This window comes from Necator americanus, chromosome III (assembly GCF_031761385.1).
Source record: "Necator americanus strain Aroian chromosome III, whole genome shotgun sequence".
Taxonomy (NCBI): domain Eukaryota; kingdom Metazoa; phylum Nematoda; class Chromadorea; order Rhabditida; family Ancylostomatidae; genus Necator; species Necator americanus.
The window spans coordinates 1,846,384-1,866,871 of NC_087373.1; the positions used below are offsets into that span (position 1 = coordinate 1,846,384).

Genomic DNA, 20,488 nt, shown 5'->3' on the forward strand with positions numbered 1-20,488 from the left:
ATCTGAAATCCGAATTTGGAACAAACACAAACAACTCGTATAATACATGAGTTATATTATATTATAACTCATATATCATATATAAAACAACTCAGCATTCAAATGCACTTTTTCGCAATATTCACTTTGAAAAATCTGTTCCCAAGGCAATATTAGACAAAACTGCCGATTTAAAACAACACAAATCCCTAAATTTTATTATTGACGTCTTACGACGATAAATATTTTCGACGGTGTGGGAGCAGCCGAGTAACGACCGGAAATTCATCATTATTCACAGAGAACATATAAGATAATCTCCAAGACATAAATCACACGAAAAACGAGTCAGAAGGTAAATCAATAAGTAAATGATAAAACAATCAATAAACACAAAACGTAAATCCATAGGGGATATTCCTACTTCTTTTTCTATTAAGAACTTCGGATAAGCGATTTCCTTCAGTTTGAGGAAATTATATTCACCAAAGACTTTGGGGCTGAAATCACCAGAGGGCACAGGCTGAATGACTCAGCAAGCGTGAAAAGTTTTTAACTTCATTCCTTTTCCGCGAGATAACCAAGGAACTGTAGCTCCCCGTCGATCGATAAGCAATAAAATCACATCCCCTTCGAATCGATGAGAAATATGATTATTAGGTTTTCAGCGAGGAAACCACTATCTATTCATTTGTGCTCATTTCGCAACGAATCGACGATGTCCTTTATCGACAGAATTTGATAAATATCCGATAATAAAAGAGTACCAAAGTCACGGATCCAAACTTAAAAATGATATTTTAGATATAAATATCTAAAATTGATGGATATCCGACTGCACAGTGCATTCAGAGAAGAATTCACGTGAATAAGATGACTAATGCCATTTTTCCTTGTAGTAAAAGAATACCGAAGTCATGGAACCTGTCTCTGATCCTTGTGTGATTAGTTTCATATCAATAAAAGAAAAGGAATTATTTCCAACGTGATGAAAATAAACGGGAAGAAATTGGAAATTTTGGAATTGGGGACTATTTTTGTAAAGGTGAAACATCTTTATTGTACATGGTAACAACCGCTGATGCAAAATTTCTGTTGAAACACAACATTACTAAAAGAAGAACTCTTTATGCGCTGAAATGAAAAAGCGTCAACAAATAAACTCTCGAGATATAGCTTGCTCTGGCCAATATTTGTGCGCTCCAATAAGAATTGCTGGGAAAGGGCACGAAGATTCAAGCATTTTTAACCTGTACTGCTTTTTCATTGTTATATGTATGTAGGTTGGGACCCACATTTAGTCGATTTTGTTTCGATTTTCGTGTATATTCGCTTGGTTCCCTACGCTTTGGGGAGTGTAGGTTCCTATCCGGATTCTCCGCAGTTGACCAAAATTTAAATAGGTCCGGACTTCCTCGCTCTCGCTACATTCAGTGCCTAATTACTTACGGGTACAATACGGAATTAGTAGTTATAGTAGGGTCAAAACGACATGAAGCACAGTGCAGTTACGTAAGCGGCTGCGTGTGGTTCAGCGTAGCGGTTAGGATCGAGTCGGGACCTCTGCTACCACCGCTCATTGTTGGAGTTCGTGATGGTCCCACCTCGAGTCGGACCGTTACGCTGAACCGCACGCAGCCGAGCGCAGCCGCTTACGTAACTGCACAGTGCTTCATATCGTCTTGACCCTACTATACGTATCGATTCATTTCTCTATACGGACGAATTGCAAGATGTGTATTTATGTCTATTTAATGTCTATTTATTTGTTTGTATTTTCTATTTCTATTGGTGAATTATTTACATCTTGGTGATAATTATCTATTTACAACGACCACGAAATCCACGCAGCTTTTTTTTCTTGAGCTTTAAAACTTATTTTTATTGACGGAAGTATGAAAGTATTTGCTTCATGTCATTTTCACCCGACTATATCTCCTGTAGTGATATTTATTGATCCACTGTGATGTCTACGGTGCAACATACGTGTTCTCTTCATACGGCCGATCGCGACCTATCGTTGCGATTCACTGATTCGCATTCGCCGATTGAATACTCATCGCGGTCTTTTGGGTGAACATAAGTGCCAGCGAGGTGGGTGTTTATTTATTTATTTATTTTAATATCCATAAGGTGCACCGATCAAAAATGATCGAATTGAAATTGTACAAAAGTAAATAGTACAGTAATACAGAGGCGATAGCAAAAAACTTGTGCTCTTCGTATTCTTCGTATTCATAGTGAATTGTTTGCAAACCTTCTAAATTACATCTAACGTAGAGCGCAAAAAAAAAAAACGACCTTCATACTAATTATACAAAGAGCCTTGTTGGATAAAGGACAAAAGGATATAGTTGACGTCTGAGCACAACTCGGGAGGTCTATGAACGCGTACCTAACCTATAGAATGAGTTGCAGAGGCCAGTCGATATATCAAGTCAGTGTTTTCATCCTCCCAGACAAGTCTGGTCCCATTTTATCGATCCCGGAGGGATGAACAGTTTGATTGGCACCAGGGCGGTTTCGAACCACCGATCGTTTTTCTCTCAAATTTTTGCTTGTCGAGCTTCATTTTATGTTGGATAGCAATCCGTTAATGTTCTGTTAAAAGCTAGTGATGTAGAAAAACATTAGATGGTCCTACAAAGAAAGCACCGTACAACAACTAAGGTTTACAAAAAGATGAGATTCTGATGGTAATATTCTCGTTACTATGCTCCGTTTCTCGTTGAATTTTTTGTTTTGAGATTTGGATCCTTGTTTGTTTATCCTGTAAGGTGGCTTACACCCAACATTTTTCTTTGCTCCTTAGCTTACGTATAGTAGGCGCCGAGAGTATGTTTATCAGCCTGAGCGACGCGCATCCGCCTCACCTCGCGTCGCGGTCGCTTGGTTGAACGCCATTCATAACAACGTCATTCAACGTAGGTTACCGTTAGCGACTATACATGCAACATTTCCCACATTTTTCCAGTATCTTTACTTTAAAATTAATTTACATTCATAGTCCAAGGTGTTTCAGGAGAATGCAGAGCTTCTTCAGTAATCCATGAATCATCCGTTTATTATCAAACTTACAGTGATTATTCATAATTCTCTTTTTTTTCTCTTTTGAACAAAAAAGTTGGAAACCCGTTTATTTCGTTTTTGATACACGGTCAGATCAATCTATGATGAATTTCATTTCCCGTGCACATACCAAGCTCTTTTTGGTATACATTCATCAGCCAATCAATAGATTCGAGTACATAACTGGTAATCAATAGTTATATACGAGTTTCTGCTTCATTTTCGTGAGTGAGCGGATATCGTTCAATGCGCTTTGGCCGTCGATCTGCTTCTGCTTGGCGGTTCACCTTTCGCACGATGTCTGCTGTGATGGCGATGCCCATGGCGTGGTGGCGGCACTTCGCAAATTACTCCTGAAATGAGGGATTCTTACTTCTGATAATGAATAAACAGTACGTGTCAGTGTCATCTACAGTACTTATGCTTGGCTTTAACATCAATATTCATTCGGTGAAGAATATGTTCAGAAGTTTAGGGATGGGTTAGTAAGATACAGATACTCCTTTCTTTTAAAAAAAAAATTATTAGGCACTTTAAGCTACCAGCGGAAGAGGGCAATTTTAACACGGGGAATGGATGTTCTACAGCTGGCTTTTACAACTTAGTTACGCCATCATTTAGTTAAAGAATTCTAACAGACCGTACAACTAATCTCCGCCCAGGAACATGAGTTTGCTTATCATTCATCGCTGTATTTCTTATTATTAAGTGGATAAGAGCGAAAAAACCAGTGCTTACATGCTTGATCAGTTGCGCGGTCTATCACCAAAAATTTCTGGCCTGAGCGTTTCCAACAAGCTCGCCAGCACTGTTCCGAAAGATGTTCCCGCAAAATATGGAGGTGAAAAGAAGCGATCTGATCCGTAGATATATACACATATATATCTACGGTTCAGATCGCTGTGCATTTAGGAAGAAACAACTTGCTTCGTCTGTCATCCTCCTCTTGGCGTCTCCTCCTCTCCTCTTCCTGCCTTCTGCGTTCTTGTTCTTCATATTCTCTTCGACGTCTTTCTTGCTCTTCACGATCCCGTCGATGTCGTTCAGCATCCTCAGACTGCTTTCGCATCTCCTCCTCTCTTCTTCTTCGTTCCTCTGCCTCTCTTCTTCGGGATTCCTCCTCCTCCTCTCTTCTCCTTCGTTCCTCCTCCTCTCTTCTCCTTCGTTCTTCCGCCTCTCTTCTTCGGCGTTCCTCTTCGGCCTCTCTTCTTTTTCGTTCCTCAGCCTCTCTTCTTCGGAATTCCTCCTCCTCCTCCTTTCTCCTTCGTTCCTCCTCCTCTCTTCTCCTTCGTTCCTCCGCCTCTTTTCTTTTTCGTTCCTCCTCCTCTCTTCTCCTTCGTTCCTCTACCTCTCTTCTTCTACGTTCTTCCAGCTCTTTTCTTCTTCGTTCCTCCTCTAACCTTTGTCGTTCCTCTTCCTCTTGTCTTCGGCGTTCCTCTTCTTGCCTTCTTAGCTCCTCCTCTATCCTTCGACGCTCTTCCTCTCTCCTTCGGAATTCTTCTCTCCTTCGGCGTTCCTCCTCTTCACGTTGCCTACGTTGCTCTTCCTCTCTCTTTCGACGTTCAGCCTCCTCACGTTCCTCCTGTTCCCGCTGTCTTCGGCGTTCCTCCTCCATTCTTCGTCGTTCTTCCTCCATTCTTCGCATTTCTTCCGCTTCTCTCTGTCTTCGACGCTCATCTTCAGCTCTTCGACGTTCCTGCTCTTCACATTGTCTTCTCCTTTCCTCTTCCTGTCGTTGCTTGCGGCGTCTGCTCTCGTCGTCGCGCATCTTTCGACGCATAATTGCGTCTTCCTCCATTCGTCGTTCTATGCTCTGCTCACGTCTTTTGCGCGCGCTTTCATTCTCTTGCGATCTTTTACGCTTTTTGTCTTGGCTGCTAGTGCTGCTGGACGTCCTCGGTCTCGACCTCATACAATGTGTGTTATCTGTCCTTTGCCTTGCCGTCCACAGCGGCGATCCGAGTTCAGCCGTCTTGCAGCTATCAGTCTTTCTCGCTGGTCTCACCACTACTGGCCCCTTCGACGAATCGTGACCACTGCTCACCCTTTCGCTCATCCTCTGAAAAAAAGGTTGCTGAAAAATTTGTCTGCACGAAAATTACGGTGCCAAATAGATTATCGGCGATAAACCTTATACTTCCTGTTTACTAAAGCGCCCACGAAGAAGATTCAGTGAATACCAGAGTGATGATTGAGCGGAACGCCAACGTCTACCTAAGTTTTTATAGAGAAGGATAGAACAGGAAGTATAAGCTGACCGCCGCGAAACCGTCAGCGATATCACCGACGAGTAACGTTCGTTTGAATTCATTTTTGCAGTGCGGTCGTTCGCTATTTCATTTTTGAGATATGTTTTGATAGTGAGCAGTCGACCGCCCTAGTAATCAAAATGTGTACGAAAAATGAAGTGATTGTTGTCAGTACAGTTTGAAATCGCGTATTTCAGAAGGAATCCTAAGTTCAGCATCAGCATTCTATTCATTTTTTCCTCTAACTCATTCTTCTCCTGGATAACTGTATATGAGAGATTTCGATTAGACTTAAATATCAACGAATTCAATACTCACTCCAGGATACACGCAGAATTCTGGTGGCGGCTCAACTTCCCTTTTACCAGACGTTTCGATCGGTTTAGGGTGATCCTCACCATCCCTTGTACCACACGTTTCGATCGGTTTAAGGCGATCCTCACGCTCCCTTCTACCACATGTTTCGATCGGTTTAGCACGGTCCTCACGATCTCTTCTACCACACGTTTCGATCGGCTTAGGGCAATCCTCAGGGATTGGTCCTGCCGGGTGTACAGCCTCCCAATGCATCAAACGTCTCCTGTCATCGCCCCATGGGGGCATGACCACAGCTGGCGGTGGATTTCTCGGCGACGAAACTCTCGGCGGCGGAGGCATTTTCAGTTCGTGTACTTGCGGCGGAGGTGTTGACGTCCGACGGGGTGCGCTACGCTGCGAGGCGTATCGTTGACGAATCACTCTACTTTCATACGTTTTCAGTCTTTCATCTTCCTAAAAACATATTATCCCGATTAACAAACAATGTCAATAACATCTGAAAAGTTTTCCAGTGAAGGTAGCGTATCGTTGAAACTTACTGATGCTGATGTTGTTCCTGTTTTCGATTGTCTGCTCTCTTCGGCGCCCACAAATAGGAGTATTAGTAAGAGTATAACGATGATGAGCACGAATAACGATTCAAGTGACATTAGTTGGTGCGCGGTCGACGGACTGCTGACCGCCTCAGTAAGCCGTGATTAGTAGTGTGCACCATACCAGCACATCCTCTTCACATCTCAATCACAACCATCCACTATCAACGCGTATCAGTTGAATAACAAGAGAAATCACGATAAACTCTTCATTTCATTCCAGAACTCCATTACAATCCAAAACACCGGGAGCTAACGGTACGCTATGTCTTCTTATTTTTAATTTTCGAATAATTGATGCGCTCATCACACAAGATCACAGTCTGAGAGAAACAAAAAAAAAAACAAAATCATCAATACTGTACAAAGGTATTCAGTCAATTATTAATACAATATTTACAAAGAAAAAAAAAAGAAGGAAGAGAAGAAGACATGTAAGGAATTGCACAAAGTGCCTACTGTTCAGCTGCTGTTGATGTGGCTTGCGTAGATTGTTCTGAAAAAGAGCGAAAATCGAAAATTTTTTGTAATTCTCATAGAATTCTGGGGAAATCACATTAATTAAAACATTGGTGGAACTCATTTCAATGAATATTGTGAAGAATTACTGTCCATCAGATATTTCAACCATTCCGTAAAAGACTTCATGCAGGACACTCCAAAAATAGCTGAACATGCACCCAATTTCAATCATTGAGTTTACCCAGATGAGCAGTGATTACTCCAGAGGAAGTTCTCCACTCCTAATTTGTGGATTTTGAGACTAAGAAATGCGGAAATAAGTCGTTGTTACCACTTTTTCTCAAGGTTAGGCTTATGACGAATGCACCCACTGGGACCCTTCTACAGTGTGGCTCTGGTAGGTTTGCTATCCCAACAATAATCATGCGTAAACTTTTTTTTCTGACCCACATTCATCCAAGAAATGGGAGATGAATTTATTTAAAGTGTACAACATTAATAAAACAGTTACTTTGCAGTGTAGTTCTAGATGATTCTTTTTTGATTACGATCAGCTTTTTTGAAAAAAAAAAAAGTGTTTTTCTGAGAATTTTCTCGGACTCTGCACAAGACGAATAGAATAAAACATGCTCTGCCGAGGGAAACTAGACAAATAACCCGAAATTTCCAAATTATATTCTCCGGAACCTTCTCCGGAAGTCCAACCCTCCTCCAGAACCCTTCTGTTGCACCAATCTTCCGAATCTACCGATGAAGCATTGGGAACACAAGGAAAGAAACAACTAAAACCTTACCTTTAATTGGCTCTTCTACCTCTCCGCTTGACCTACTCGAACTCGACAACATAGATGTCAGCGAACACACTTCCATAGTTTCTTTCTCTTCACGAGCAATCTGTATCGAAGGAAATAAATGAATAATTCAAAAGCAGTCTAATTAATGTGGATCAGCAATGGGTTAAAAAAATACCTGTTCTTTAAGCTTTTGGTACTCCTGAGATGGATACGTTGCCATAATTTTACGGAACTCTTCACTCAACTCGGCTTCCTCACTGAAGAGAAAAACTTCAAAAATCTACGAACGACTTAACTCACTCACTAAAATCTCCTCATGAGCCCTCAAGATTAGGATTTATCCTAGAAATCTTTAAAGAAACTTTCGAAACATACACACTAAGTCTTCTTTCCACCTCGTCTATTCTGCTGGATAAGGCATGTTGTCGCTCGATCAATTCTCTAAGTTTGGCAAGAGATTCCTCCATTGATCCAAGAGCCTATAATCCTAGTTATAAATTTCCCAGGTAATTGAGCATAATTTCTGACGAATGTTAGCCTAACATGAAGAAAATGATGCTAGAAAATTTAAGAACATTGAAAAATCTACCTGGTTACACCCGCAATTCATCATATTCAACGGTGGAACGAGATCTCCCGACGTATACGCTTCAAATTCGGACCTCTCCATTTTCAAACTTGCATAGTTCATATCCTGTACAAATTGTAGAGCACAGGAAAGATTCGTGAAAAAGTACCCTGAACAAAAATGTTGATTTTGATGCAAAATATCCAGTAATGATATGATCGAACCGGATTCTCCGCTCATTACTCGTGTAGGTAGAGCGAATCGACTGATAAATTTTACATTTGATTGAATTAGTGGTGGATTTCCTTTGAGTAGTACGTAGATGAGTACGGGAAGGAACTCATCCGCACTGGTTGGTGCACCTTGAAATCGAAAATGTTGTGTAACGTAACAGCACGCCTATCTCTTCAAAGCGGAAATGAACTGCGATAAAAATTTAAGGATGAGCTAAATCTCTTAGAACTCACCACTCTCTTTGAGCGCCTCGAAAATCTTATGCGAACACCTAACAAGACATTCCAATTTCTCATCCGATCTTCTGTGACTATTAATATCAATCATTTCAGCTATAGCATCGTCAAGCAGATTTCTGACCTTAAATTTCAACAATTTAGAAAAAAAAAGTTGAATAAGCCAATAAAGTCGAAAAACTAAATAAAGTCAAATAAGTTAATAAAGTCGAAAAATTAATTAATCAACAGAGAAAACAATACAGTTTGGATAAAATAAGCCGGGAAAAAAGGAGTTTAAAAGTACACAGATTTAGAAATGAATCTTACGAAATCGTAGCCTATGCCTCAAAACAAAGACGAAGAAAAGAGACTTTTTTTTCAAGAGAAAAATAAGAACGAAAAAAAAAAGAAAAATTGAAAGGGATCTCAGCACTTTATTTTCCAGACTAGTTACAGTGTCATGAAATCAGTAGAAATCTTTAGGAAAATACGATCAAATTAATTAAATTCAATTAGAAAAGACCACAAAGAACCAGTATTGTATAAAATTATAGAAGTTCAGCGCCTACCGCTTGTCTGCTAAAATCAACTTTCGTCTCCAAAAATCCAGCTGTAACCCAGTTTAAGGATCGTATACGATCTTGTAGTGAGAGATCTGCCACTTCTTCGTCAGAGCTGAGAGTAAGAAAAAAAAAATAACGTGAAAGCAGAGGAAAATAAAGAAGAATGGAAAAAAAAATTACTGTGGAAAAAATTACTTACCTTGCACAAAACAAATTATTATAGCAACATGTACAAATGTACTTTTCCACTTCGGCTATCACATCTTCTACTTTCACTTTACATTCTGTAACGAAGACTGCATTCAAAATATAAATAGAATTCACAAAAAAAAAGCCAACTCACTCTCTTGATTGAAAAATGGGCTCTGATTGAGTTTGTCAATGAGATACTGATAAAATCCTTGCACCAGCTCTGACATCTCATCGGGACTGACGCGAAGCTGTAAAAAATTAGCGGTTCATTTTAAAAAACCAAATAGATTAAAGTATGTAAATTAATTTCGTCACACCTCATGGATTTTTATCACAGCGTACTTTACTTGTCGTGTAACTTCTTGTAAAACGGCCGTCGGTAGACTGGTCACCAAGAAATCGGTCAACACTTCGCGAGCAGCTTTGCTATCTGGACTCACTTGTCGTAACCTAAAATAAATAAAATGAAGAAAATAAAGAAAAAATAAATGAAATAAATAGAGAATAACAAAAGCTGAATGTCCAAAGAAGTAAAAATAGACTACATTGCCAAAATTTAAGAAAAAAAAAAGTGCCAAAGAAAACCGCTTACCTTACAGGAGTTCCATTAGGCGATACGTGTTGTACCGATGATAGGGAGTCACCTTAACAGAAAAATCATCTACAATTCTACAAATATCACTCACATATCATGAAAAGAAATTGGGAATGTGCTCAAATAAAAGTTTAAACATTTGAAATTAAAAAAAAAAAACTACAAGTTGAATTCAAAAGAAGAAATGTTCAACAAAACACGAAGTTAAGGGTTCAGAGATTTTTTTTTTGAAAAAAGTTGCTGCAAATGATGAAGAACTCAGTTTTTCTTGCACTTAAATCCTCTTTCAAATGAAATGCCATATTTTAGAACCAGACATACAAGGCAAAGAAACCACAGAACAGCTGGCAGCAACTCTAATGGAGTTTCTTTTTTTTCATCCAGAAATTCAACGATTTATAGCGTTTTCATTCGCTTTTCGATCTCTTTTTCTTGCGAAATTCTGGCAAGTTCTTTTCAATAGCTATGAGCAAATTAGCATATTCCAATTAGTATTACAAACGAATATGAATAGTTACTTGGGAGAAAAAATGTAGTTGTTGGTAATGTAAAAAAAAATAAAATAAAAAATAAAATAACAACTAGAAACAATCAGGGAATATCCAAGCTTCCATGATCGTATATTCAGAACAAAAGCTCACCAGAAGTCGATGCCAACATCGATGGTGATCGAAATATCTTTTTGATTGTCATCGTTCTACTTTCGGTCGTCATTTTACGTCTTTCTTGAAAGCTATCGAATCCAAGCAATGTTCTGGAAAAATTGAAAAAGATGAAGACATCAAATGATTGCTAATTCTAATCCTATTTTGATTGTTTTCTTCAATATACATAATTATTCGGATCGCATCCATTAAGGCACAAGGAAGAAACGATGCGGAAGCTGATGAAATATGGTAACAATCAATTCAAGGGAATCGTTCTCTGCAGGTTTAAGCTGATGGAATGGAATCTTGTTTTTCCGGAAATTTCCGGAAGAAACGAGGTTCCCATTTTCCCCTAACGTTTTCACAAATGAAATTCACCTTTTTTACTTTGAATAAAGTTTGTATTCACACTTCATTAACCTATTTAAATTACGCTCTGCTGTGTGAAATTCAGGCTAGTATTCAAACAGTAGCACGAGCGTTGAAGCCTGAATTGTATTTCAATTAATTTTCACATTTATTTTTACTTTGACTTTTCTGCTACTGTAACATTGGAACCATCTTCCTCTTCAATCCATTCTTTATTGATTATTCCACGTTTTTTGTCCCTCTGCCCATATTAGGACGGAAAAAACGAGATTCCATTTAGAATACAAGAGAGAGAATAATAGTATTTCTCACTTTGTCATTGTTTTTTTTTTGTTTTATTTACTGGAACTCATCATTATGAGCTCGACATACAACAAATAGTTTATGCGATATCACTGCTCGACGAGATTAAGATATTCACATTTGTTTAGTGGTTGAAATACACTTTAAAATCTTACTGAACCTTAACTAAAGAGAACGAGACAATGGCTCGTCAAATTCGACGTAAGGACACAACATAAATAACATGAATCCCACATAGAACTCGGATAATATGGCCGTGTCTTCCGACAAAAGCCAAATATATACTACAATTAACAACACTCTGGAAAAGGACATCCACAGCACCTATTCCCTCGGATAAAAATCCATCTTTTCACTTTATTTCTATCCTAATTTATCAATGTTCCTCGAATTTTCGCCCGTTCTTGACATTTGTGGCAGTATTTTCACGAAAGTGCAAGACTATAGAAAACACGAATTAGTCAATTGATAGCTGCTATGCGATAGACAATACGCAAAATTCTAGCGCTATATATTATCCTTGCCAGGGTGAAAAAAACCGGTTCTGTATCCTTGAAGGAATCAACGCTGAGATCTCGATGCAAGGGATTGGCAAATTCCCACCAAAGAAAACCAGTGGATTCCTTCTGAGAAGCTTAGAAAGCACAAAAAAAAAGCTGTGGAATGAGTAAGAATTTCTTTTAAAAGTTGTTGTGAATACATAAGAAGCTCATTTATAACTGAGAGCTTCGAAAACTAAGAATTCTGTTTCCTAATTACTATAATATAATATAATTCCTCACTTTTATATTTTCGAAAATATTTGCTTTTGAAAAAATTTATCTCTAAGTTTGTTCGCTAATAATTTTTTTAACAAGCTCGTTATATCGGCATCCTGGACAATTCTTCTGAGTAGCGACATCCCATACAAGGATTTAAGAACTGTTATGTTATATACATAGTAGAATGCGCCTATGTTGACCTAGGTGACTGCGACGCGTCCGCTGTATCTCGCATAATTTGTTGGTTTCCTGTCGTGCTGAAATCGAACTGTAGTCGCCGGCGGAAACATAAGCAATGATGGCTAAACTAATCTCCTTCGTACATTTTCTCAACAGCTACTTCGCCGAAGAGAAAGACCTATTACTGTGCGACAGGTCCTCCTCCTCGGCGCGAAGGAGAGTTAGGGATTTTCCGTAGTTTCCTTATCTGTTCATACGCCAAGGTGTAGAATAGTCTTAGCACATCAAAACCCGAGTTTTGGCGGCTCACACAGGGATATTCAGGTGAAACTCTTCCTTTCCCGTCGAAGTTTTACTTTCCCAACAATTGGCTTTGATCATACATGATTAGTCGGAATCACTGCTCCGACCACCTTCACTTTTGTACGGTTCCCGAAGGGACCCCTTCACTTTTGGACGATTGGCGAAAGGATCCTCCTCACTTGAGCTGCACCCCATGAGGTAGACCCCTTCACCTGAGGAGGGTCTTGATTCTCCCTGTCGCACTTATGTCTGTAATGGTGATTAACTCGTTCAATCAAATGTTTGCAGGGATCCTCAGGGGAACAGTTCTCTCCAATCCCTGTTCCTCTCTTTTTCCATTGTCCGCAATGTCGCGAGAAAATGTCTCAACCAACCACAATTTGATTTCAAGTGATAACCACAAGCTATCAGCTTTTCGACACGTTTGGCAGAGAAAATCTCAAAATTTGCCGTGGGACCGATGGAAGGCAAATATTGACGTCAGGAATTTTATGATTTTGACGTGGAGCCTCTCTCAAAGTTGCTATAATATTTCCATAAACCTTCATAAAAATATGGACGTTATTGATGGCAGTTCATTTCCCGTAACATAGATTCACGAAGATTTTTGTCGTCCGGGCTTAATTTCGGATTCGATACTGTCGTTCCCACCATCAACATGTGAATTTCCCAGCTTCTGTGGTCGCTTACATTTCTTATCTCTTCGATTTTCTCGTGAATCATGTCAATCTCATTTCTACTCGTTCACTTCAGCCATAAATATGCACAATTTCACGATATTCTCACGGTTGTTTCCCGACTTTTTTTTCTGGGATTTCTGCGAATCGCTTCCCTCGTTCTATGCTTTTTAATCTTCGATAGTAGTCGTGGTTTGTTTTGATGGCGTCGTTGTTTTTTGCCGAGTGTTTTCCGGAGTGTGGAATGTTCATTTAACCCGCCATTCGCATATGGAAAAACTGAATGAATGATGGATGAGAGAAGAACTTTAGAGACGTTACGAAAATTGCACAACTACATATTCTGGTTACCATACGACGAAAAATGACGACGAAACCATGCGGATATCAATTTTGTGAACTGGTGGTGAAATCTCTTTAGCCGCACTCAATTCTGGATAATCTCTCGTGCAAAGCCATTCATATGGACATTATCATTATGATCAGTGAATAGTTTCATCCTTTACATACCTTTTAGATACTGTAACACCATATTTATCCGTATTCATACGGATAAACTATAACCCATACTTAGCTGGATTAGCTATATTTCGCATTTGTATAAGATATATTTGTTTCATTTTCAGAAAGATACTGTATGGATCTTATCTGGCACATTCGTATTTTCCATCTATATTATTTTTTAAACTCTAATATTACATTTATTGTATGGGGTGGGTGTGGCGCAGTCGGTGAGAGGTCCGTTGTAGTCACACGGTCGATGGTTCGAAACCTCACTGGTGCCAACTACGCCTTTCATCCCTCCTGGATCGATGAATTCGACGATTGTGAATTGCAGTGAAGCGCGTTTGCGCATCCGAAGTGGATTGATACGCTAGCGACCTTATCTGACCTTTTCACTTATTGTATTCATTAAATTATTGTGTGTAATTCATATTTATTTTTTATTCTACTTCTGTATTGTTCCCTCGAATACTCATGTGTTCAAATTTCATTGCTTTGATAAATTTGATAGGAAACCGTAGAAAAAAACAACGAATAGAAAAAATTCCACTCTTCTTTTCACCCAAAAATCCTTCAGAATGTATGGTGGTCACCCAATTCCCAACAGAAAGAACTATTCTAGCCACATTTCACAGATTTTCCCGCGAAATCCACAAAATCGATGATCTCTCAGTGATCAACAATCGATGTATTGCTTTTTTGTTTACTTTGAGAACCATTTAAATAGTTTCTGTAAGGTGGAGCGGTTGAGATGCTAAATCAGTGATGGTATTGTTTTTTTCCAGCCTCTGACGAAGGCGATAACGCGGATAACGTCGATTTCAGCAGTTGATAAAGATCAATACCTATCTTGGCTACAGCTCAACTAAATCAGTCACAATTATTCGATTCGACCTGCAAAGATTTGAGGATAGTCAGATATAGACACCATTCTCAGTTATCGTCCACTAATTTCGGAGGAAAAGTTCCTCGGAAAATTCCTCGCAAAGCACAATGACAGTTTAAAAAAACAGTTATTGTACTGCGGAAGTCCCGCATCCATAGTTTGCTATGCCATTACAGTTTTGTTGTGGCATTTTCAGAATTATCTTTCCGAAATCTTTTCGAATAAAAGGTTTTTCTCTTCATAGACACTAGCACTATCGTATCTCCTAGGATTTTTCCTTCGCATAGTCATATACTTATCCAGCTGAAGTTTAATTATCCCGTGATTTGTGTTCCATTTCCACAATTCCAAATTAGTGAGTCACTGGTAGTATGGCTAAATCCCCAGGGTTGACTCACACAGTCGAACGTTGTTCAACATCAACCTCAGTTCTTGAAGGCAGCGCACCCTGACGTTGTTGGGGTCTGCGTGGGAAGATGGAATTCGCACTGTACATTACGAGCATGGCCCCGCTCATTTCCCTCTGGTCGTCCTGAAAAACGGCAATGGAAAAGGCGTTCGCTCCTCCTAGATACGTTAGCATCATCCTTGAGCACGCGATGCATTCAGGAGCGAGCGGCCGAACATCAATGAGGTCTCTTCACCAGCCTATTCAAGTAAAACCAATGAAAAGGCTGGTGAAGAGACCTCATCGATGTTCGGCCGCTCGCTCGTGGATGGTTCGCGTGTTCAGGGATGATGCCTGCCATTTCCTTTGCCATTTTTCAGGACGAGTTGAGCGGGGCCACACTCTTACTCGTAGTCTACACTCCGGACTCCATATTTGCGTCCAAAGGTCCCAACATTGTAATTTTCGTGATACAGTGCTTTTAAAGGGGGTATTTATGAAAATGTTACGAATTCATGCAAGTTACCATATGACCATCGCCTAAAACACGAAGTGCTCTCAGACCATCCATACCTTGTCGGTTTAGTGTTTATTTTCAATTCTTTTTTAAGGTTTTCGTTAGAATCACTCAGTTTACGGCACTGACATCCCCCAGCACATTCACGTGATATGTTGCTTAGCCAGCCTCACGCTTACTTCCGTGTCACAAGCTGCGTAGAGCAGTAAACTCGTCCGTAGGGCTCGAAATCTTGACACTTTATCCCATTTCGACAGTTTTTCTTCTTAATTTATTGTTAATTTGGAGAGATTAACGGTTATTTACCGTTTGCGATCGTGTTCTTGGCCTAGCTACCAGAATCCATAAAGATTTTAGAAAGCGTTATTTACGCTGGTGCCACCCTTATTTCTGCGGTTCTTTTACGGCAACACCATTTTTGTTCAGTAGAACTCATTATTTGTCGTATAATGAGGTCTAGTGGGATTAAGTGCATTAAGTGCACTCTCAACGAGTTCCAAATAGGAAGTGCACCTGGAGTACGTGTGGTCTCGTTCATTGAGGACCTTCTCGGGCGCAAATCGATGTCGTCGTCGTCGGGGTGTGTGCTTCATTCGCGGAAACGCTAACGATGAGATTTGACGGGCAGGTAAGTTGAACCCATTTGAACAATTTCAGAGTTTTGAACATCGGAAGCACATGAATTGGTTTCTATGGGATGTGATGAGGGGAGGAAAACAACGGGAAACCACTTCCGTTTCACAATGAAATGCAAAACTTTGTTTGGAGTGTTATTCGAATGCGTGTACGGCTGAACATTTTGTGGTCTACGAGAGATTTCAGTGAAAACGACCAAAAATCAGCTTATAGTGATTTCTGACCGCTCCACTTAGAAATTCTCTCAGCACAGACAGACTGGGATAATTAGGAGCACGAGTTCCGTTGAAAGTGAACTACTTGAATTGTGTCCGTGAGTACGCATTATTATCCTTAATGTCCTAAAAGGACAAATGTCCCCACATAGCACGAATAATCCTCTGCTACCTAAAAAGCCACACATGTTCAGAATCCAGAAATCGAGCTCTTAATCCATTAATCTCATCTTTGTTATCACATTTGGAATCCTTTCGAATGTGTGCAACAATAATGGAAGAGTACTTTTTGTACTAAGGATTGAACAATCTGCATGTAATCCCGGATTTTCACCGAAAAAAAAATCTCGGAAAAAGGAAAAAAGTCTTCAGCGAGTGGCGGAATGTAAGTAAAAACCAAAGTGTGTCTGTCCAACGCGTTCCACTTCAATTTGGAATCGTTTGAGGTTTATGAACCAGGACTGGCCTATGAAATGACTTCCTGGGGCTACACGATGTATCAAGTCAGCGTTCTTATCCACCCGGACAAATCTGGTAACAATTTATCGATCCGGAAGGGAGAAAGACTGGGTTCTCCTAGGATGGTTTCGAACCATCGACGGTGAACTGCGCTACTACCGCTCTTCGAGTAGCTTAAGCAACTAGAGAGGAAGTCAGCAATCCAGATCCATACATCCCATGAATATTCATGTGACAAATAAATAAATAAAACGCGCCAAGATCCCTCAAAATCCACGGATTCTCGGGATTTTTTTCTTTGATCGGTGATCTTTAAGCCCAACTATAAACCACTGTGCGTCGCTAGCAATATTCTCACGGCGTATGATATATTTACGCGACGGGTAGCATTATTTCAGACTTCAACTCCCGTAAACAAAGACCACAAATAATCTTTTTTTCCGGAAGTTTTTCAAAGTGAAAAAGACCACTTTTTCGATGAGCGTTACGATCCTGTTCACATTTTCTGCGAAATCCATGAGATAACGATTTCACGAAAAAAAAGAGAAGCAAATGAGAACAAGTTCGAAGCTCTGCCATCCTTCCACTAACGATATAGATAATGCATTTAAGCTTTCTTTCTCGAAGAAAAACAAGAATATTTCAGCAAATACCATTCCGTGATGAAAATCCATGAAAAATACAGCACTTTCAAGATGTTATTCAACACGAAAACTGTTTTTCGAAGACTTGTGAAAATATCAAAAAAAAAGGTAGATCCTATGACATTGGTTTAAAAGATGAATTTTAGTAAAATCCAGAAATTTTTGACCATAATTCTTCAAATTTTGAGGAAAACTTTGAAATATTCACTTCTTTAAAATATTTTCGATATTTCATTTATTTCTATTATACTTTATCGTTATATATACATACTTTATGTACAATTTTACACTCACTGACCGAATTAAGGAAGAGATTTCAAAAAAATTGTCACCCTATTTGATTAGTACAAAAACTCACCAATTTCTCTGTATAAAAAACCAGCTCTATCGAAATTTCCTGCTTATTATCCAGACACATATGACTTTTATATCTACATTCATTTAGAAATTCACTTTCAACACAGTTATGTAAACAAAAACATAATTTCAGTGTAGATGTGCGAAAATCACATGTCTCCTTCATCTGATATGCTCAACGGTGCTTGTTATTCAACAAACAAAAGCGTTCAAGTGTGTTGGTCGAAAACCACTGACGAGAACGGAGATGAGATTTTTTTTGCTAGGATTTGTGCTTGGAGAATAGGGATTTGAGATAGAGCGTATTCATTTTATTCACTTCCTCTCCCATTATTTAGTTCTTTCGATAAAAATTCCCCTCACAGAGTGAATTTCTCGTCACAAAACATCACAGGTAGCAAAATAAAGAGCATAGTTAGTGTTGTAGTGTTCTCGTCGTAGAAAGAAACTAATCAAATACAGCTCTGGATGGATGAATACCGTATCAAAACGAATAATCGAACAAGGCTTACTTGTTCTTCGCGTAGTCCTGGCTTCGTTTTTCCGCTATTTGATGCTCACGATAGCATTTCGAGCAACGATTCCCCCACTGTGGTGTGCCATAGAAACCACATCCGTTCACGCATAACTGAAATCGGTACGGCACGAATTCCTGAATTCCTAACGTTTTTTTCCCCCCGCATGGAATGGATATCACTGCCATGTACATATGCTCAACCAAAAAAATAACCTCATAACCCCAAATGACAGCCGAATCGAGGGAAACCGGATTTTCACTTGTTTTAAAGGCATCACTCCACGAATCTGAGGTGGTACGGATTTTAGGTGGAGTATTCGTATACGGGATCGTAGATTATGGAGAGGGGGTGATTCCGTCCATTTCTTTCTAATTACCGTAAAAAACGACCCGGAAGATACGACTTCAGTCGCTCTGGCGCACTATTTTCTACAGGGAGTTCGACTGGAGCGCGCCAGCCTTGTGCGGCGCCGCATCTTCCGGGCCGTTTTTTACGGCAATTAGGAATAAATGGACGGAATCACTCCCCTCTCCACAGTCTCCCATCCCGTATACGAATACTTGACCTGAAATCTGCACCACCTCAGATTCGTGGGGTGATGCCTTTAAAGGAGAAATCTACGAAACATGTCGTCGAGGATTGAACCAGCATCTCTTACAATCGTATCTCATTTCGTTTTGTTTCGGAGACTCTTTTTTTTAAAGAAAAATAAACAGCAATAAAACTGAGAAACCAAAACCAAAAGTGAAAAGAACTACAAAAAAGTAGAAAAATTCGAATTTGCTAGGCAAACAAATATTCATTTTATTGTATTTACATTTCATTTTTAATTAACCGAATGCGAATTCTTGCTTTCATACCCGAAAGCAAACAAATTTCTGTCAGTAGCACACAGAAAAAAAAGTGGGCAGCCGAAAAAAGCAAAATTACACGATTTTTGTGCCAAAATACGAAAAAAAGCTGTTCCAGATAACTTATAGCGTGATTCAGGGCTATATATTAACCACTTTGTTAATGTAACGCGAAAATTGATCCCAAAGCAATTGATGCAGATCTTCCCATATCACAATAATTACTTTTTTCTAATAAAAAATAAATAAATACATTAATGAACTACCTAAAATTGATATAAAAATTCAATCAGATATATCTATTTCCCCCCAAAAGTGACTGAAAGAGTTTTTTTTTTAATGTTGACATTTTTGGCAACTGTTTTGCAAATTAAATCGATAAGGTTCTTCAAAAAAAAAATTCAATGAATTATTAGAAAATTCTCTAAAGTTGATGAAAATTCTGGAAACACTCACCAAATCCTTCTCATTAATCTGTACTTTCAATCGGCGGCTTAACTCCGTCTCTTCGCCGTCAACAAAAACATCGTCCTGATTGGATGTCATCTGGAACGAACATAACATTGCGATAATCCAACCATTTAACCGAGGGTTTTCCTGCGAATGCAACGAAGCACAACATCCGGAAAATGCGGAAAACGAGGTTCGAGAGAATTGTCGGCGAGAATTAATAGGAAGACCAGAAGCTTTTACGGAATTTCATAAAAACAAGTCAATAAAAAAAAGCGCTCGTCAACCATCATGACAATCGGAGACAATTCGTGGACAAGGAGAATTATCGTATTAGAATAAATTATCGTATTAACTACATTCAAATACGCTGAACATAATAGATTGTAGCTAGTTATTTTCTTTTTCTTAGTCCTCAGAAAAAAAAAAAACATTACAAGAGCATTAGAAATAAACCAATTTCAGTGAATTTATCTTACCAACGAAAGACGACTAAGACACTCAAAAATATGAAATTTTCAACTTTTTGACGAAATGAGGAGAAGAATTGGCAGAAAAAAAGGAGAAAAACAGAAAAGAAAATACTACATATGACTCAAAATAAGAAATGTGAAGTTTAATCATTGAAAATTTCTGAGTAGTGAATTAATCTATGACTCCATAATTGACCGTTTCCGTACGCTAAAGCGGAAATTCAACGTGCCCATTAATTTATAATCTTCCGTTTGTGATCTCAAGAAATCAACCTGAACTTTCAGTCATCCGTGTGTTTTGGGCAAGAAAAAAGCATTTCAAGAGCAAAAAATTTCCAAATTTTCCTCGTTATTTCAAATCATTAAAATTTTTTTAACACCATGAAGTAGTTAACTTTCCAGAGGAAAGTTCACGGAGATAGGATTTGAACAACAACAGGTTTTTTTTAAGGAACACGCTTAAATTTCAGTGTTCGTACAGAAAATATTCGAGAACTCGATATCAGAAACTAACAA

The 20,488-nt window shown here is 39.0% G+C and overlaps 2 protein-coding genes across 3 annotated transcripts; both read right to left on the reverse strand.

The window, feature by feature from the left end:
• Nucleotides 1-3,291: 3,291 nt before the first annotated feature.
• RB195_008342 (uncharacterized protein) lies at nt 3,292-6,265 on the reverse strand (the record flags this gene model as incomplete). Of its 2 annotated transcripts, XM_064194782.1 has the most annotated exons (5): nt 3,292-3,401; nt 3,976-4,348; nt 4,397-5,107; nt 5,616-6,068; nt 6,155-6,265. In XM_064194782.1, the coding sequence occupies 5 exons, from the start codon at nt 6,263-6,265 to the stop codon at nt 3,292-3,294; spliced, it is 1,758 nt and encodes a 585-aa protein (XP_064045927.1). The 2 variants fall into 2 exon arrangements, with proteins under 2 accessions (XP_064045927.1, XP_064045928.1); XM_064194783.1 differs by having other exon boundaries at nt 3,976-5,107.
• Nucleotides 6,266-6,663: 398 nt separating this feature from the next.
• On the reverse strand, nt 6,664-19,595 carry RB195_008343 (uncharacterized protein; the record flags this gene model as incomplete). Its single annotated transcript, XM_064194784.1, has 15 exons — nt 6,664-6,704; nt 7,465-7,564; nt 7,640-7,721; nt 7,840-7,943; nt 8,054-8,202; nt 8,257-8,394; nt 8,500-8,626; nt 9,054-9,159; nt 9,247-9,331; nt 9,391-9,487; nt 9,557-9,689; nt 9,832-9,883; nt 10,476-10,588; nt 18,193-18,308; nt 19,506-19,595. 15 exons carry the CDS (start codon nt 19,593-19,595, stop codon nt 6,664-6,666), a joined length of 1,533 nt encoding a protein of 510 aa, XP_064045929.1.
• Nucleotides 19,596-20,488: the final 893 nt, after the last annotated feature.